The following is a 16,588-nucleotide window of genomic DNA, read 5'->3' on the forward strand; positions in this document are numbered from 1 at the left end:
CCTCTGTAAAATGAGCTGGAGAAGGAAATTGCAAACCACTCCAGTATCTTTGCCAAAAAAACAAAACAAAACAAAACAAAACCCAAATGGGCTCATGAAGAGTCAGATTTGACTGAACAACTAAGAATAAAATCTTCAGACAGAGAAGGATAAAACAAAAATAGCTAGCAACAAGAAGAAAACCCAGAGAAGTAGGACATGCTAAAAGAACACAGATCAGTCCACAAAGAGTTCAACTCACCAGACTTACATGCACTCTATCACAGGGCACAGAAAAACATTCATATGTTTTTGTTGTGCCACTGTAAGTGATTTTTGGGAAAAAAAAAACAAAACATGGAGAATAGAAAAGGTACTTTAGGATGGGAGAGGGTAAATATTGTGCTATTTTGGGGGGGGTAGAATTTGGATTTTTCAAACAAAAGGCAGGAATACTTGCCTTCAACTAGGGGGAAATTGTCAACTATAATATTAATCGGTAAGCTTGTGAGCACTTATAAAGGAAAACACTAACAACTAAAAGAGTATGAATCCTTTGAAAGTCATTTTAGACTAAAACTCTTCATTTTTTGTCAAGGTTGGTTACTAGAAAGGCTGAAAAAGGAAATACCATATATATATATATATATATATATATGTAGTACACTTAGATTTTCACAAGGCATAATAGTATCTAGGTAGATACAACTGGAACTGCTAATTAACAAGGTCAATTAGTTCTGATTAATGGCTCAAAATCAATCTGGAGAGGTGTCTAGTGAGTGTCCTTGGCTCTATTCTTTGAAAATTTCATTGCTGAACTACATAAAAGCACAGATCATGTTTATTAAATATGCAGAAGACATGAAAGTGGGAGGGACCACTCACAAACAGAAAGACAAAATCAGGAACCATGAACATATCAGGAGGCTTCTAAGGACCAAATCTGATGGGATGAATTTTAATAGGGAAAAATATAAAGCTCTTTATTTGAGTTTTTATATATAAATATATATATATATGTATGTATGTATGTATGTATGTATAGAGAGAGAGACAGAGAGACAGAGAGACAGAGACAAAGACAGAGACAGACAAAGACAGAGAAACAGAGACAGACAGAGAAAATAGAGATGGGGAGTATCTGAACAACATTTTTTACAAGTCAAAGTGGAGAATTTGAACCCAGGTGTTTTTTACCTCAGGCTCAGCCTGCCATACAGTATGTCATGATATCTCTATTTTTAAAGACTAGGGGGGAGTTTTTATGAAGCAGAAAGATTTTAGAGGGATTTTAGAGTTATGTGGAAGAATGATGAAATTTCTTCTTAGTCACAGGAGGCCTAACTTTAGGAATCATGGGTGAAAGTGCAAAGAGGCATATTTTATTTCTGTGTAAGGAAAAACTGTCAAACAATTCAATTTGTCAAAACTGTAATTAATGGGTAGCCTCACAAGGTACCAGAAGAAGGGAAAAAACTTCAAAATAATTAAGACTGTATAAAAATGGAACGACCTGCCTTAAAAGGTAGAGTTCCCTGTCACTTCAAGCTTTCAAACATGAAAAATATAGCTACTTGTTATGAATGTTTTGAAGGGGAATCTGGTTCTGATACAGGTTGTATGAGATCATCTATTAGGTAGCTTCTAGCTAAAAGTGTTTGTGAATCTAGGTCCTTGAAATAACTAAAATGTTTTTTATTAGGGAAAGGATTAACAACAGATATCAGATTTTGACCGTGAAAGATTAGAGTAAAATCCTTTTATTTATTAAAAGGCTCTATGCTTGGGTCAGTTAACTTTAATCTATAAATCTAAAACTATTTAAAGATTAAGTGATTAAGCCACCTCAGAAGGCATTGTTGAAAAAGGAAATAGGGGCAGTGAATTGAGTACCAGCCCTATAGTCAGAAGCACTTGAGTTCAAATTTGACCTCAAACACTTACTTACTACCTGTGTGACCCTGGACAAGTCACTTAACCCTGACTGCCTCCAAAAAGAAAAAAGAAAAAAAAAGAAATAAAGAAAAAGGAAGTGGAAGATTCTAGTTAGATTCTAGTCTTGGCTATAACACTAATTAGATGTGTGAACGTAAGTAAATCACTTATCCAACCTGGGCTACCATTTCTTCATCTGTAAAGTAATGAGGCTGGATTATCTTATCCTGAGGTATCATCTTAAAATTGCATGATTTGAAGTTTACTGATTCTTTTTGCTGTTGCTGTAGTTGTTCAGTAATTTAATTGTGTCCAACTCTTCATGAAGCCATTTTGGGGTTTTCTTGGCAAAGATACTTCAGTGGCTTGCCATTCTGCAGCTCACTTTACATATGAGGAAACTGAGGCAAAGAGGGTTAAGTGACTTGCCCAGGGTCACATAGCAAGTAAATGTCTGAGAATTTAAACTCAGGTCTTCCTGACTTCAGGCCCAGCACTCTATCCACTAAATGACCTGGCTGCCCCCTTTCAATTGTTCCATGGTATAAATATAACATAAATATCAGTCAGCTGTCTCTATGGCTAGAAATTAGCATCATTGCTTTGCTCAAGACATTTAAGTAAAATACAACTTAATCAGAGACAAGAAAAGTCGACTTTTTCTACAAACAAATATAGTATTATTTTTAAAAGTTGCAGGTATGAGACATTAGGATCACAAAATTTTAAAGCTGGAGAGGGCAGCAGAGTTAAATCTATTCAAACTCCCTCATGCTGTACTGCATTCAGTTAAGTTGTTCTGTGAATTTCATTGCAAGAAGATGTTTACTCTTAGACTGACACTTAACAACAGATCACCAAATGTGACTGCTGTCCTTTTAATTTTCCATGACATAATGATCGGCTAACCCAAAATTACCCGTATATTCCTGGGTAGCATCAAGTGGATCAATCCAGACAGTAACGCTTTCTGCTGGGACTTCTTTAGGCTTGGTTATCTCCCTCAAGATATCTTCAGGGATATTGTGATCCCACAAGATAGCCTCCTGGTCGGCTGCATCCACATGTTCTTCAGTATTAATCTGAGGTTAAAAAAAAATCCCTAAGATTACACACAAGAACAAAATGGGAAGAGGCATTTCAGGTGGCATAGCTAGTGTTAAGAAAATGGTAGCATGATAAATTTATGTAGCGTGTTTCGTGATTTTTAAAGTGCTTCTAAATACATGAATAAAACAATCTTATGAAATGGGTGGGGGGAAATGTTAGGCATTATTTCTAAGAGGTGGAAACGGAGGTTCGAAATGGTTACACCACTTGCCCAAAGTGACAAAGAGCTTTATGGAGTACGACATGTTCGAACCGACTTGTCTTACTGCAAAATAGACAAAGACCATCATCAAAGGGAATGTCAACTTCACATCTGACTTTCGATACAACCTACAGAGAACATCAAAGTGTCACCTAAGTAAAACAGAGGACAACTTTACGATCCAAAAAAGCTGACATGCTAATTTAAGGCAAAGCTGTGTAAGATCTAACGCTTCCCGACAAAAAAGAACTGATCAAAAGTGGGAGAATAACATTTGGCCTTTGGCTCAATGAACATAAGGAATTACCTTAAGAGGAATGAAAAACAAGAAAACCAAATTGAAAGGTAAATGCCCTAAAAGAACGAGGACTTGAGAAAGACATAAACTACAGTATCTTGTAAAGAATTATAGTAAATGCCGGAAATATATCTATGATAAGAGAGGAAATATGGCATAGTGGACAGAGCGCTGTACTAGATCAGAAAGACCGAGGTTCAAAGTCCACTTGAGATACTTAAAGAGCTGTGTGACCTTCAAGCAAGTCACTCAACACTTCATGAATCTCAGTTTCTTGATGTGCAAAATTGGGATAATAATCCTTTTTCCCCCTATCTAATTCTTTCTCCTATCGATAGTATTTACCTATGACACTTCAAAGAATTCTCTTGTTATGTAAAGCAGGGCATACTTATGGTATACCTCTCTGCACAGAAATGAAGCTAGGTTATAAAGTTAACTAAGTCATTTACTCTATCAGAGCATTTCCACGTAAAATGAAAGACCCCTTCCACCCCCCGAAATGCGGCAGGCAAGGATATGAGCACCCTTCAGCAAGAGACCAGCATTCTGAATGTGACAGGCATCTTTGTTCTCTCCTCTCTAACAATGCCTCTTTATGGTTAGTCTAGAGCCGGCTCAGAGCTTGTGGATCCGTGGGCAGATGTCATGCCTCTGCAGTACAGAAATAAGGGCAGAGATGGGGGACATACCAGGAACTAGTCACCACCAACCACATGGCAGAAATGAGACAGAGGTCACAACTACATCTGAACAATTTCAACAAACATCCTCTTACATCAGTGACAATATCATAGAAAGGGCTGGGGAGAGGGAAGACATTATCAAACTACATCCTTAAGTCTTAAAAAATAGTAATTTATAGAAGGCAATAGCATAACAGCAAAATGTTTACCCAAAGTAGTTACTTGGCACCTAAGAGGAATTCAGTAAATATCTGGTATTCCACTGAATAAACTGTAGGGTTAGAATATTTTTAAAGGACTACAATAATAGGTCATTCATTGCATATTTATTAAGCATTTGCTTAATAAAGGCACCACAGCAAAACTGTGTTGTTGTTCAATCACTTCAGTTGTGTCCAACTCTTCATTACCCCATTTGGAGTGGTTTGCCATTTCCTTCTCCAGTTCATTTTACAGATGAGGAAACTGAGGCAAACAGGGTTAAATGACTTGCCCAGGGTCACAAACCTAGTAAGTGTCTGAGGCCAGACGGGAATTCAGAAAGAAGAGTCTTCCTGACTCCAGGCCTGGCACGCTATCCACTTTGCTCCACTAGAGCTAATACTAAGTTCAGTAAGACATAGTCCCTTCTCCATAAAGAGTTTACTGTGCTAAGAGGGTCAGATACAAATGCAAATAACCATCACATATATATTGCAAGATAAGCATTTTGTTGGTTTGGTCCACACTTGCCATTTCTTTGATATAGGGAACTCCTATTTTGGACAACAAATTCAGAAGGGGCAGCTAGGTAACACAGTAGATAATGCACCAGCCCTGGATTCAGAAGGACCTGAGTTCAAATTTGGCCTCAGACACCTGACACTTACTAGCTGTGTGACCTTGGGCAAGTCACTTAACCCTCATTACCCTACCAAGAAAGAAAGAAAGGAAGGAAGGAAGGAAGAAAGGAAGGAAGGAAGGAAGGAAGGAAGGAAGGAAGGAAGGAAGGAAGGAAGGAAGGAAGGAAGGAAGGAAGGAAGGAAGGAAGGAAGGAAGGAAGGAAGAAAAAAGAAAAGGAAAACAAATTCAGAGACCAGAGGTAGAGTCTTGGCTTTGGACAGCAGTTGCCTGGAGACAATGAAGACAACAAAGGGTTAATTGACTTGCCTAAGGTCATACAACAAGTATGTGTCTGAGGATGGACCTCTTGACTCCAAGGCTGACCTTCTATCCACTAGGCCAGCCTGTTTGCAATAAATGCATTAGAGAAACAAACTGTTAGATGAAACTGAGGAGAAAGATTGTTACTGATAAGGGGGGCAGTTCACAGTCATTATCGCTGTATTTTACAAAAGTTGTGGTGAAAGCCTTTATTAGGGCACAGTATCTTATCCTTCGTCATCAATCCCAATCACTAGTGCCCTCTGCCTGCCCGCCCCCCTCAAAAATTTTCCTTAACTTTATTTTTATATAGTCATTTATGCTACACTGTTTCCTCCAATATCATCTAAACTCCCTGAGTGAGGGCAGAGATTTTCATTTTTATAGGTATCCTCAGTGCTGGCACATAATTGATCTACCTCGCTCTGTGATGTCAGCCAGTCTCAAATTGACACCTCCATAAAATCACTAAGGCAGCATTTGCTACCTGTATCCCAGAACTGTTTATCTCAAGATCTTCAGAGACCTTTTTACATCTTCAGATAACAGGTTCAGCAGAAGCGAGGGGGCACGCTGACCTGCCAAAGACTAGAGCACTGTTATACCTGATTCTGTTATTTGTGGTTGCCACAGAATTTCCCTTCAGCATGTCCTTCCCCTTGTAAAAGTTCCTCCTGTCTGCTCCCAACCACTGAAATCCTCACCAAACCAAACCCCAATGACCAGCAAAACTCCCTTTCCCCTTCAAGCTCCTAAATTCTCTGAAATGGCCAATGGTTTCCACTGTTTCGTTTCAACAGACCCCGAAATTATAATCCTTTTTCTGAATCCTGCTTTCCTTGGCAAACTAGAAGAGACTTATGGAACCTAATCCATGAAATATCCCTGAGTACCCACTGTTTGCCATCTCAGAACTGAACTTATATATCATTTATTTATTCACCAACTTCTACCATGGCTTTTGGTTGTGTTTATAGTTCTTTGCATTCGTGTACCTGAAACTTACCAACTATCTTGATCTACATCCAGTCACTTAATTCCATTAGGCTGTTTCTACATCAGGAAAATGGAAATCCTAATACCTGAACTCTCGAATGCACAGGGCTGCTTTAAGTAAAACACTGTCTTTAAATCTTATATAGGGGGCAGCTAGGTGGAGCAGTGGATAAAGCACCGGCCCTGGATTCAGGAGTTCCTGAGTTCAAATCCGGCCTCAGACACTTGACACTCACTAGCTGTGTGACCCTGGGCAAGTCACTTAACCCCCATTGCCCCACGAAGAAAAAAAAAATCTTATATAAACATGAGACGTGATTTTAATCTGTTTCAGTAACATAGAAGACAAGTAGGACTATGAACTCACTCTGGAAAGGCTAGCAACAGTGTTAGTTAAGCATAAAAAAACCCAACAACTCCCTTTTCGTTTCTCTAGAAATATTAAGAAATAGTATTCTCTCTGGTCTAAAAAATCCTTTCCAAATTTTTCCCTTTAGAACAAATGGATTAGGGATGGTAACTAAACTTAGAACAAAGAGAACCTCTAGTGTGGTTATGCATGTTGCCTTCACTCAAACCCTTGAAGAGCCTGGACTATTAAATGATCTAAGGGCAGTATCCTCTTTCTACAAATACAGAAAGGATGGGGTTACCACCAACACTTCTCTATTCACAAAGGATCCATTGTTTGCTGAGAACAAGCCCTAAGCAATCCTCAAGGACAGTGGTCAAGGAAGAAACTGAGTAGTGACAACTATTTTGGAATGTTAATGCAAGTGTGTTATTTTAACGTATCATGATCTTTTCTTTATTCAACATTCCCATAACTGTTACCTCAATTCCTCTGAGTAAAGGAGATGTCTGAAGCCATTGGGGGGGAGGCAGTTCTTGGGGTATTAATGCTAATTTTTAATCATTTCTGGCAGAGCATCTACAATGCAGAGTACAACGTTAATATTATTTTTCTTTGACATGTTGGAGACAGTGAAATTTAAATGTCAGTGTCAATTCATAATTGTTATGATTGCAATTTGATTCAAGAAGCATCTAAGGGGGCAAAAGCACTGGCCCTGGATTCAGGAAGACCTGAATTCAAATCTGACCTCAGACACTTGACACTTATTAGCTGTGTGACCCTGGGCAAGTCACTTAACCCTCATTGCCCTAGGAGGAAAAAAAAGAAGCATCTAGTAAATGTCTACTACAGGCAAGGCAATTCCCTATATACAAAGACAAAACAAATAAACAACAACAAAAAAGCAGTCCCTACATTAAGGGAGCTTATCCTCTAACACAATGTATGTTAGTTACTATAGGGTTGAATTAGAAGTCCTAAGAGCATCTGTTTCATGTCCAAGTAAGGATGGCACAAACAAGGCTAGTGCTCCTCCCAGTGTTTCATACTGTGATGTTTAAAAATCTAAATTGTGGTCGCCTTAAATTAGAAGCTTTATCACCAGTCCTTGGGCATTAAATATTTATTAAAGCATACAGATATTCCCATGGAGTTCAGAAAGTTAAGAAAAAAGCCTATTTAGCCTAGAGTTCCAGCCTAGTCTGGTTCTTCCTCAAGTCCTCTACCACAAGCCTGCTTCAATCACGAACTCTCTCCAGCAAACTGATTGTGGAAGCTTTTTATAGGTCTGGAACAGAGGCGGTCCTTACACACTGCTTCAAGTTGATTGGTTGGTGTCATCCAAATCGATTGGTTCTGAAGGTGTTCTCAAAGTGTGATTACAATCCAGTTAACTTGAAGTAGGCTAATCAGCAGTTAATCACTCTCACTTGATTCAATCAGTCTAGATTAATCTCCAGGTAGGTCTTTGAGTATCTGCTAAATCTCATTATTTCATCACAATACACAAGCTCATAATATTTAACAAGAAACTTACTTTTCTATACTTCTCTATAGAAATATTTTAAATGCTGGTTATTTACAGAAATCTTAAAAATGAGGTAGTTTGTGACAGAGAAAGAACTGGCCAAGAGACAAGTTCTAGCCCTCATTCTTCCAAGCATCTCAGTTACCCTGAGTAAGGTGACTTCTTAGCCTCAATTTCCTCATCTGTAAAATAGGGTTATATCATCTATTGTAATTACCTTATAGGATTGTTCAAATCAAATGAAATAAGGTTTATAAAACACTTTAAACCTGTTAGTTATAATAATTATTAGCATCATAAATGTAGACCTGGAAGTGTCCACAAAGGCCATGTTATCTAACATCTCCCATTTGACAAATGAGGAAAGTGAGTGCCAGGAAGCTAGAGGACAAATAGCTAGTAAATGATGGAACCCCCACTAGAAAGATGAGAGAAATGGAGGTTGGGCTCGGCCTGTGTCCATCTTAAAGTGAGGCTGGCTATTTCACTTGATGATCTCATCAGTTCCCAATAACTCACTCATCTCTGGGCTGATGATTCCCAGCTCTAGCCTCTCTCCTGATTTCCTGCCTCATATCTCCAACTGACTATATTGCACATCCCCAAAAGGATATTCCACAGATGTCTTAAGCTTGCCAGGTCCAAAATTCTCCCTAGCTCTCCCCTCTTCCTGATGTTCTGATAACTGTCAATGGCATCACCACCATCCCAGGCTCCCAAACTGGGTATATTACTCCATTCCTTGCACTCTTACCCTCCATATCCAATCTCTTGCCAAATCCTGACATTACTACCATAATATCTCTTGTATGGAAACCGGGAAACACAGTAGATAAAATCTTGAGACTGGAGTCAGGAAGATCTGAGTTCAAATCCTGCCCACAGACATACTACCTGTGTGAGCCTGAGGAAGTCACTTAACTTCTGCCTCAGTTTCCTAAAATGCCAAGTGGTTATAATAGCATCAGGCTGTTGTAATGATCAAATGAGATAATGTTCATAAAGCACTTAGCACATAGTTGTATTAGGAGCTTAACATGTATTAGGGACTACATACTTATTCACTTCTTCCTTCCCTACCACCCACCTTAAAAATGCTCCCCTCACTCTCCTGGTGCTGCTACCACCCTGGAGCAGGACTTCATCATCACCTAATGCCCACACTATTGCAATAATATGCTGAAGGGTCTCTCTACCTCAAGTCTCTGCCCACTCTAGTCCATCTTCCACTCAGCTGTCAAACTAATCTTTCTAAGGTACAGATCTGATCATGTCACATACAGCACCTTATCCTTATTCAATAAACTACAGTGGTTCCCTACTAATTCCAATATCAAATATAAAATACTATTTGGCATTCAAAGACCTTCGTTACCCGGCTCCCACCTACTTTTATCATCGTCCTACTCCCCCTTTCAAGTACTTTTTGCTGTTTCCTTGAACAAGTTACTCCATCTCCCAACTATGCATTTTCACCGGCTGTTCCCCAATCAATCAATAATTAAGCATTTACTATATGCCAGGCACTGTGCTAAGTGCTGGAATACATGAAGAAACCAAAAACAGTCCCTGCTTTCAAGAGGATTAAAATCTAATTGGGGAGACAACATGCAAACAAATATATAGAAAGCAAGCTATATTCAGATAAATAGGAAATAATTAACAGATGGAAGGCACTGGAATTAAGAGGGGCTGTGGAAAGCTTTCTTTAAAATGTCGGATTTTAGTTGGGAATTAAAAGGAAGTCGGGAGGTCAATAATCAGAAAAGAGAAAGAGTTCCAAGCACGGTAGACAGACAGAGAGAATGCCCAGAGCAAGAGATGGAATGTTTTATTTGTGAAATGGGCGGGGGAGGGGGAGGGGCTAGTGTCACTAGATCAAAGAATACCTGACAGGGAATAAGTCTTGGAATTTTCTCCCTCTGACGCAGGGCTTCCTTCAGGTCTCAGATGAAATCCTACCCTCTACACAAAACCTTTCCCAATCCTCCTTTGTGCTGGAGCTTCCCCCCTTATCTTTAATGTATCCTGTATATACGTTTGTACACAGTTATTTTGTATGTTTGCATGCTGTCTCCCAAATTAGACTTTTCCCCTTGCTTTCTTTGTGTTTCTGGTGCTTAACACAGTGCCTGGCACATAGTAGGCACTTAATAATTCTTGTTGACGAACTGATCTGTAAGGTTACACTAGCTCTAAAAAAATTCCACAACATCCATCTTTATGGGCTGGGGCGTGGGGGGGTGGAGAAGGGAATTTGCTTCAAAATCAAAAATAACATAACACCATTAACCTAACTCTAATTGTTCTTTTTGGTCATTTGTATTTGAAACAAACCCTTATGATAGTGAATTTCACAATCCTTTCCTAAATAATCTTTAGTAAAACAAAATGAGAGAAAATGTCATAACCTAGAGGGCAAAAATCTAGATAATATTTTGCTACTATTGCTGATGAACTTGACCAATTCACAGAGGAAGTAACTAGCAGACCAACATTTGAACCCACTTCCTCTGATTCTGAATCCACAGTTCTTGCCACTACTAAGCCTCAAAATACCCTTTCTGAGAAGTGTCACTGATAAAGTAACATCAGACAACTCAAGTTCTTAATCTTTGCTTCTGTATATAAAAATGGGCACAGTAAACATGCAGTCTTCCTAGGCTTCTCTTTACACAAAATGTGAAGATGGTCACCATTACTAGACCTCTGGATGAAAGGCACTACTGAAATACATCATTAGTACCCAATTCCCATACTCAATAACCTCTTAAACAGCTAATTCACTCTTTCAAGTCCTGAGCATTTAGAGTACCATGTCATTAGCTTAGTTTTATACACGGGGAAACCAAGGCTAAGAAGTTACATACTTTGCCCATGGTTCAAGAATCAAAGGGAGCTAAGATCAAAGATGAAAAACACTCATTCTGTCTTGACTGTGTACTCCTAATATTTGGTGACCCAAGCATAAAACTAAAAAATGGACAGAGGTTACAGAAAGGCAAATTTTGACTCAATGTAAGGGAGTATGGATTGGAATTTCTGAACAATTAAAACTAACTAAAATGGGATGAATTATGTCTAATGTATGACCATTTGTACGGATTCAATAAGATAACCTCTGAAGTCCCTTCAAACTCTAAGACTCTGTGATTTACACACACACATACACACACACACTTGAAATCTTATCAACTTATCATGTGTGTTCATTGAAATCATCAACAGCACAGAGTTTATGGATTAAATCTACTGTCTCTTATCACATTAATTTTTCTTCCTCAACTAAACTATAAGTTCACTAAAGACAGGGACCTTATATCATAGAATTCTCTTGAATCTCCCATCTTTTCATACCTATGGATGGCTGGCAGAAGAATGAATGAAAAAAACCATTTATTAAACACTTACTAGATATTATTTGGGGTATCTTGGTGTCACGGATATAACCAGGCCTAGGGTTGGGAAGATTTAAGTTCAAATCAAGCCACAGACACTTAACTAGCTGTGTGAACCTGGGCAAATCACTTAACCCTGTCTTCCTCAGTTTCCTCATCTGTAAAATAAGCAGGAGAAGGAAATGGCAAACCACTCTAGTATCTCTGCCAAGAAAACCTCAAAAGGGATCGTGAAGAGTTGGACAGAACTGAAATAAGTGAACAAACAAGATGCCAGTTACTTGCTAAGCATTAGGGATACAAATACAGGCAAGAAAAACAAACAACCTATATTACATCTTACATTCTAATGGAATGGAAGGAGAACCAGGAAGAAGAGGACACATACACTGAGATGCTTTGGAAATGACTGGCAAGTGACCTGGTTCGAGGGAAGAAAGGAAAAACTCATCTCCCAGAGTCTAAGGTCCCAAGAGCAGAGCACAGTGCAGGAAGATGAGGAAGATGTTCAGAGTGTAGTCAACACGGTTTGGAAATAACCAAGGAATGCCACTAACTACAATTTAAAAAAAATTTTTTGTAAGAAAAGATGTCTCGAGCTCCAAACAAGTAACTTACAAGTGAACGTTTGGCATAGTGCCTGAATGCTGTCTTACATTTCAATCAGTTAAAGGTTTGTCCATTTTGCCTTAATACACTATAAACTAAACTTTGCTCATACCCTGGATGTCATGGTATAAGATAATACCAGGCTCTCAAAACTTTGCTAGTTGAGCCACAAGTTCTGATAGACCCTACCCACTCTGGAAAGGCTAGATCTAGATCTGGCAAGTTACAGGACTGTTGTCTGGCGGCCAACCTAACTTAATCTGGGAAGGCTTATTATCATGAGAAGGTGGAGTGTTTGTGACGCCCCTGCCTCCCCTGCCATAGCACCAGAACACCATTTACTAAAGAAGTCACAATCTGCTTTGGTCAAGAGAATATCCACAAAAACACAAAACAGGTCAATGAAGGAGGAGAGATAAATATATACCAAATTCTGCCAGGGCAGGATACATTCACGTTTTAAAATATGAATGGTCATATGGCCTAATAAGATGATGTTCATTCACCCTATAGATACTCAACCCTTGCAGTCTAAAGTCATTCAATAGGCAAAATGTGGGAAAGAACATTAAATTCTGATAAGTTCCTATAGGCAACATATGAGTGGATGGCACCTGTAGCGGCATGTGAGGAAAGTAGACAGTTAAAAAAATCAATATTTGCTCTTTCAGTTTACTTTGGTTAAAGATGATCACAGTAAAAGATCACTGCAAAAGCTATTAAATAATCACACTAGAAAGCCCTATAAAGGGAAATTATCCTTACTATGCACAGCTCACCACTTAGAAGTTAAAGATATTTCACTGATATTTAATCCAAATAAGCAAATAAGACAGACAGAAAAAATAACTGCAATCAATACCATCTTTGGTAAATGTTAGGGACAATAATTTGGATGTGAAATTTCTAGATAACCAGTTTAGAGGAAAACAAGTTTTTTTTAAGGCTTTCTATAAGCACACGAGTAACTGAAAGTGATTTTCTAATACACAGTTGCTTTCTCTTCCATAAGAAAGGAAGCTGTCAAAACTTTCAATATTTCCCCCCAAAATGGAAAAACTAAAAAAAACTGAATTAAATTTCATTTAAAAAAATAGTTTCACTACTTCCTAAACTTATACTTCCCAAACTGGATTATCAATCCACTCAGACTTAGACAGAAATCTGTTGCAATAGGAAATGATGCTATAGGGGGATAAGTATAGGGACTGAGTGAGTTGCTAGACAACAAACCATGGTGTGATAATTATCAATATAACCAGGAACAAGTTTTTAAAAAATATTCAAAAGCCAGTGGGTACATTCATTTTGTGTTTCTAAATTGAAGTTAATGTGTTGTAATAACTTTGACCATACAGCTAATTCTCTAGTATTATAATATTGCTTCTTGCCCCAAACAAAGTATAGTAGTATTTTTAGGCTCAGGAATTAGGAAAGGAAGTAAAAATACCATGTTCTTTTTCTAAAAATCTGTCTTTATCATTCATAAAAATAAATTTTAAGGAATAACAGTATTCTGTGTCCTTAGATTTTAAAAAAAGCAAAATATCATTAAAAGCAAGCATTCAACTTTTTTCAAGTATATGATTTTTAAAATTTTTTGGAAAAAGAGATTATGATCTAAGTCATCAAAACATAATTTAAAGGTAAAATTAACTTTAAAAAGAATACATAAAATTAACTTTAAAAAAGAATATGTATCAGAGCCCAGGGCCTTTACCTCCTCAGCTGACCCAGTCCATGACTACACATACCTACAGGTTAGCTCAGGGTGGAGGTGGGGGTAAAGAACAAACACAGCTTCCATAAAAGGACAGGCTTTGGGAAAACAGGTCTAGTCAGATAGCAGGATTTGTATCCTGAGTATTTAGCATAGTTCCTAGCTTGGGGAAAGCACTTAATAAATGCTGGTTAATTTATTTTAAAATTTCAAGCATTATATAATATGTATTTATCATAATTTCTTCCAATCGGGAAAAATACCCCAATAACTAATCTAAAATACATTCTACTTGTGTTCTGCCGATCCTATCCTGCTTATCTTGAATGTCCTTGCTATATGCCACTAAATTCATTCCTTTCTTTCCCTAAAACCTAATGAGGCTATTCCAGAAGCTATTCCAAGGAAAGGGTCAGGAGGTCCTGAGATCTCACCCCCAGTTCCAAGGAGCAATTGTTCTGATCACTAATGCTGGAGCCCAGAGATGATTTTTTTCCCCTCTGTGGCTACACTGGCTATCTCAATCTGCAGATACATAATGACTTGAGTATGGAATTGACTAGAAGGAGAAGAGAGTGGGCTGGATTGCCGCTGGGAAACTGACGAAATTATTTTAATGGCCCCAGCTTGTCCCTGAAACAAAGGCCTCTGTCTCTATAATACTGATATTCTTCCAGCAATGTTGTAAGGCTGGCTCCAAGTCATGGAACGTTATAGTCTCCAGAAAAGCTGCCATTGGAGATCAACCAAAAAGCAACTGAGAGGCAAAAGATAGGACTTAAAAGACCACAGCATTGTGTAAACAAGTATTATGAAGGCAAAGCAATACAAAGGATGTCACTGAAAAATGTAATTAGGGGGAAAAAAAAATAAAGATGGCTGCTTGCAGCTAGGCAATGCAGTGGATAGAGAGCCAGGCCTGGAGTCAAGAAGACTTGAGTTCAAATCCAATCTCTCTTACTAGTTGTAGGACACTGGATAAGTCACTTAACCTCTACCAGTTTCCTCAACTGTAAAGTATGGGTTATAATAGTACCTATTTCACAGAGTTGTATGAGGATCAAATGACATATCCGTAATGTATTTATTTACACAGTACATGGCACACTGAAAGTGTTATAACAATGTTAGCTGTGTGTGTTTATATACATATATATATATATATATATATATATATATATATATATTTTTTATACAGGGCAAGAGCAAGGGATACATGATTAGCCCATGTACTCCACTGATATTTACATACGGTAAAGGGAAAGCAAAAGGACAGCCTTTATCACCTGGGGTTGACTCCTCAGAATTAGATGGGATGGGCAAGCATGTATGAGTTCTGATCTGCATTGCCCCATGGAGTATGCAAATTGGTGAGATGACAGATCCACTGGAATATGCCTACACTTGTTCTTTCTCTCTTTATGACAGAAAACTGTAAGTGGAAAAGACAAAAGCCAACTGAAGTTCTATGCTCAGGTTTTACAAAAACCAATGTTTTCTTTTGGTTTTTGAGGAGAAATGGGGACAAAAAAGAAGGGTGCCACAGAAAGTAGGGAAACATAAGCTGTATTTGAACTAATAATATGATCTATTTTTGTTATAACACTTCATTTAGTTAATATTTTCTGAAATATACTTTCCAGAATATTTCAATGATTCCATATCTAAATCTTTCTTCTCCTACTACATTCTCCCTCTTCCTCTATTTCTTCCTTTCTCTATGCTCTCCCTTCTATTTCTCTATCTGCCACCTTAACTGTTCATAATATAAAACACAAGAACTTTTTAAGTCGGATTATAGATATGGAATCTGAAGGAATTATAAAGGTCAAGAGTCCAATCATCCCCATTTTACAAAGTAGGAAACAGAGGTCCAGATAAATGAAATTATTTATCAATGTTTCCAAAGTGGTAGTAAAATTGGGATTTTATTTTAACCCAGGTGGTTTTATGACTAGAGATAGCTTTGGTTCCTTTTTCTGAAAATTGCCTGTTCAAATCCTTTGACCATTTATAAATTGGGAAACGACTCATATTCTTATAAGTTTGACTCAGTTCTCTATATACTTGAGAGATGAGACTTTTATCAGAGATACTCACTGTAGAAAAATTCCCCAGCTTTCTAATTTTCTTTTAAACTTGGCTAAATGGGTTTTGTTTGTGCACAAAATTTTTAATTTAAAATAATCAAAATCATGTATTTTATATCTCATAATTCTGTATAACTCTTGTTTGGCCATAAATTCTTTCCTTATCCAGGGGGCCTCTGATTCTAAATCCAATGCTCTTTGGTTGTACTTAATGAATAAAGAATTTTATTTGTCATGCTTAAGTTAAAAAGCAAGTATGGTGTAACATTTTTCCTAAGTAATAAAAGAAAAGAAATTACATTGACTTTTCATCTAAGGTTCTATGTCGGTAGCTTTTGGAGAGAAAATTTTTTTAAAAATTCTACTTCCCTCCCCACAACCTCCAAACATCTTTAATCTCTTCCTCCCCATTGGCTCTTCCCAGTTGTTAAGCACAATTATATTTTCCCATCTTAGAAAATCTCTCACTTGTTACAAATGACCCATTTAATTAGTACCTTATTTCTGTCATTCATTTTTCCTAGTCATTCATTAAA

At 37.7% G+C, this 16,588-nt stretch overlaps 1 protein-coding gene across 1 annotated transcript in view; it reads right to left on the bottom strand.

Moving 5' to 3' along the window:
• Positions 1-16,588, bottom strand: part of BPNT2 (3'(2'), 5'-bisphosphate nucleotidase 2) — a 73,708-nt gene that overhangs the window by 27,042 nt on the left and 30,078 nt on the right. The window contains 1 exon segment of the mRNA XM_043986048.1: positions 2,837-2,999. Within this exon segment, the coding sequence (XP_043841983.1) occupies positions 2,837-2,999 (163 nt within the window).

Source organism: Dromiciops gliroides, chromosome 1, assembly GCF_019393635.1.
Source record: "Dromiciops gliroides isolate mDroGli1 chromosome 1, mDroGli1.pri, whole genome shotgun sequence".
Taxonomy (NCBI): Eukaryota; Metazoa; Chordata; class Mammalia; order Microbiotheria; family Microbiotheriidae; genus Dromiciops; species Dromiciops gliroides.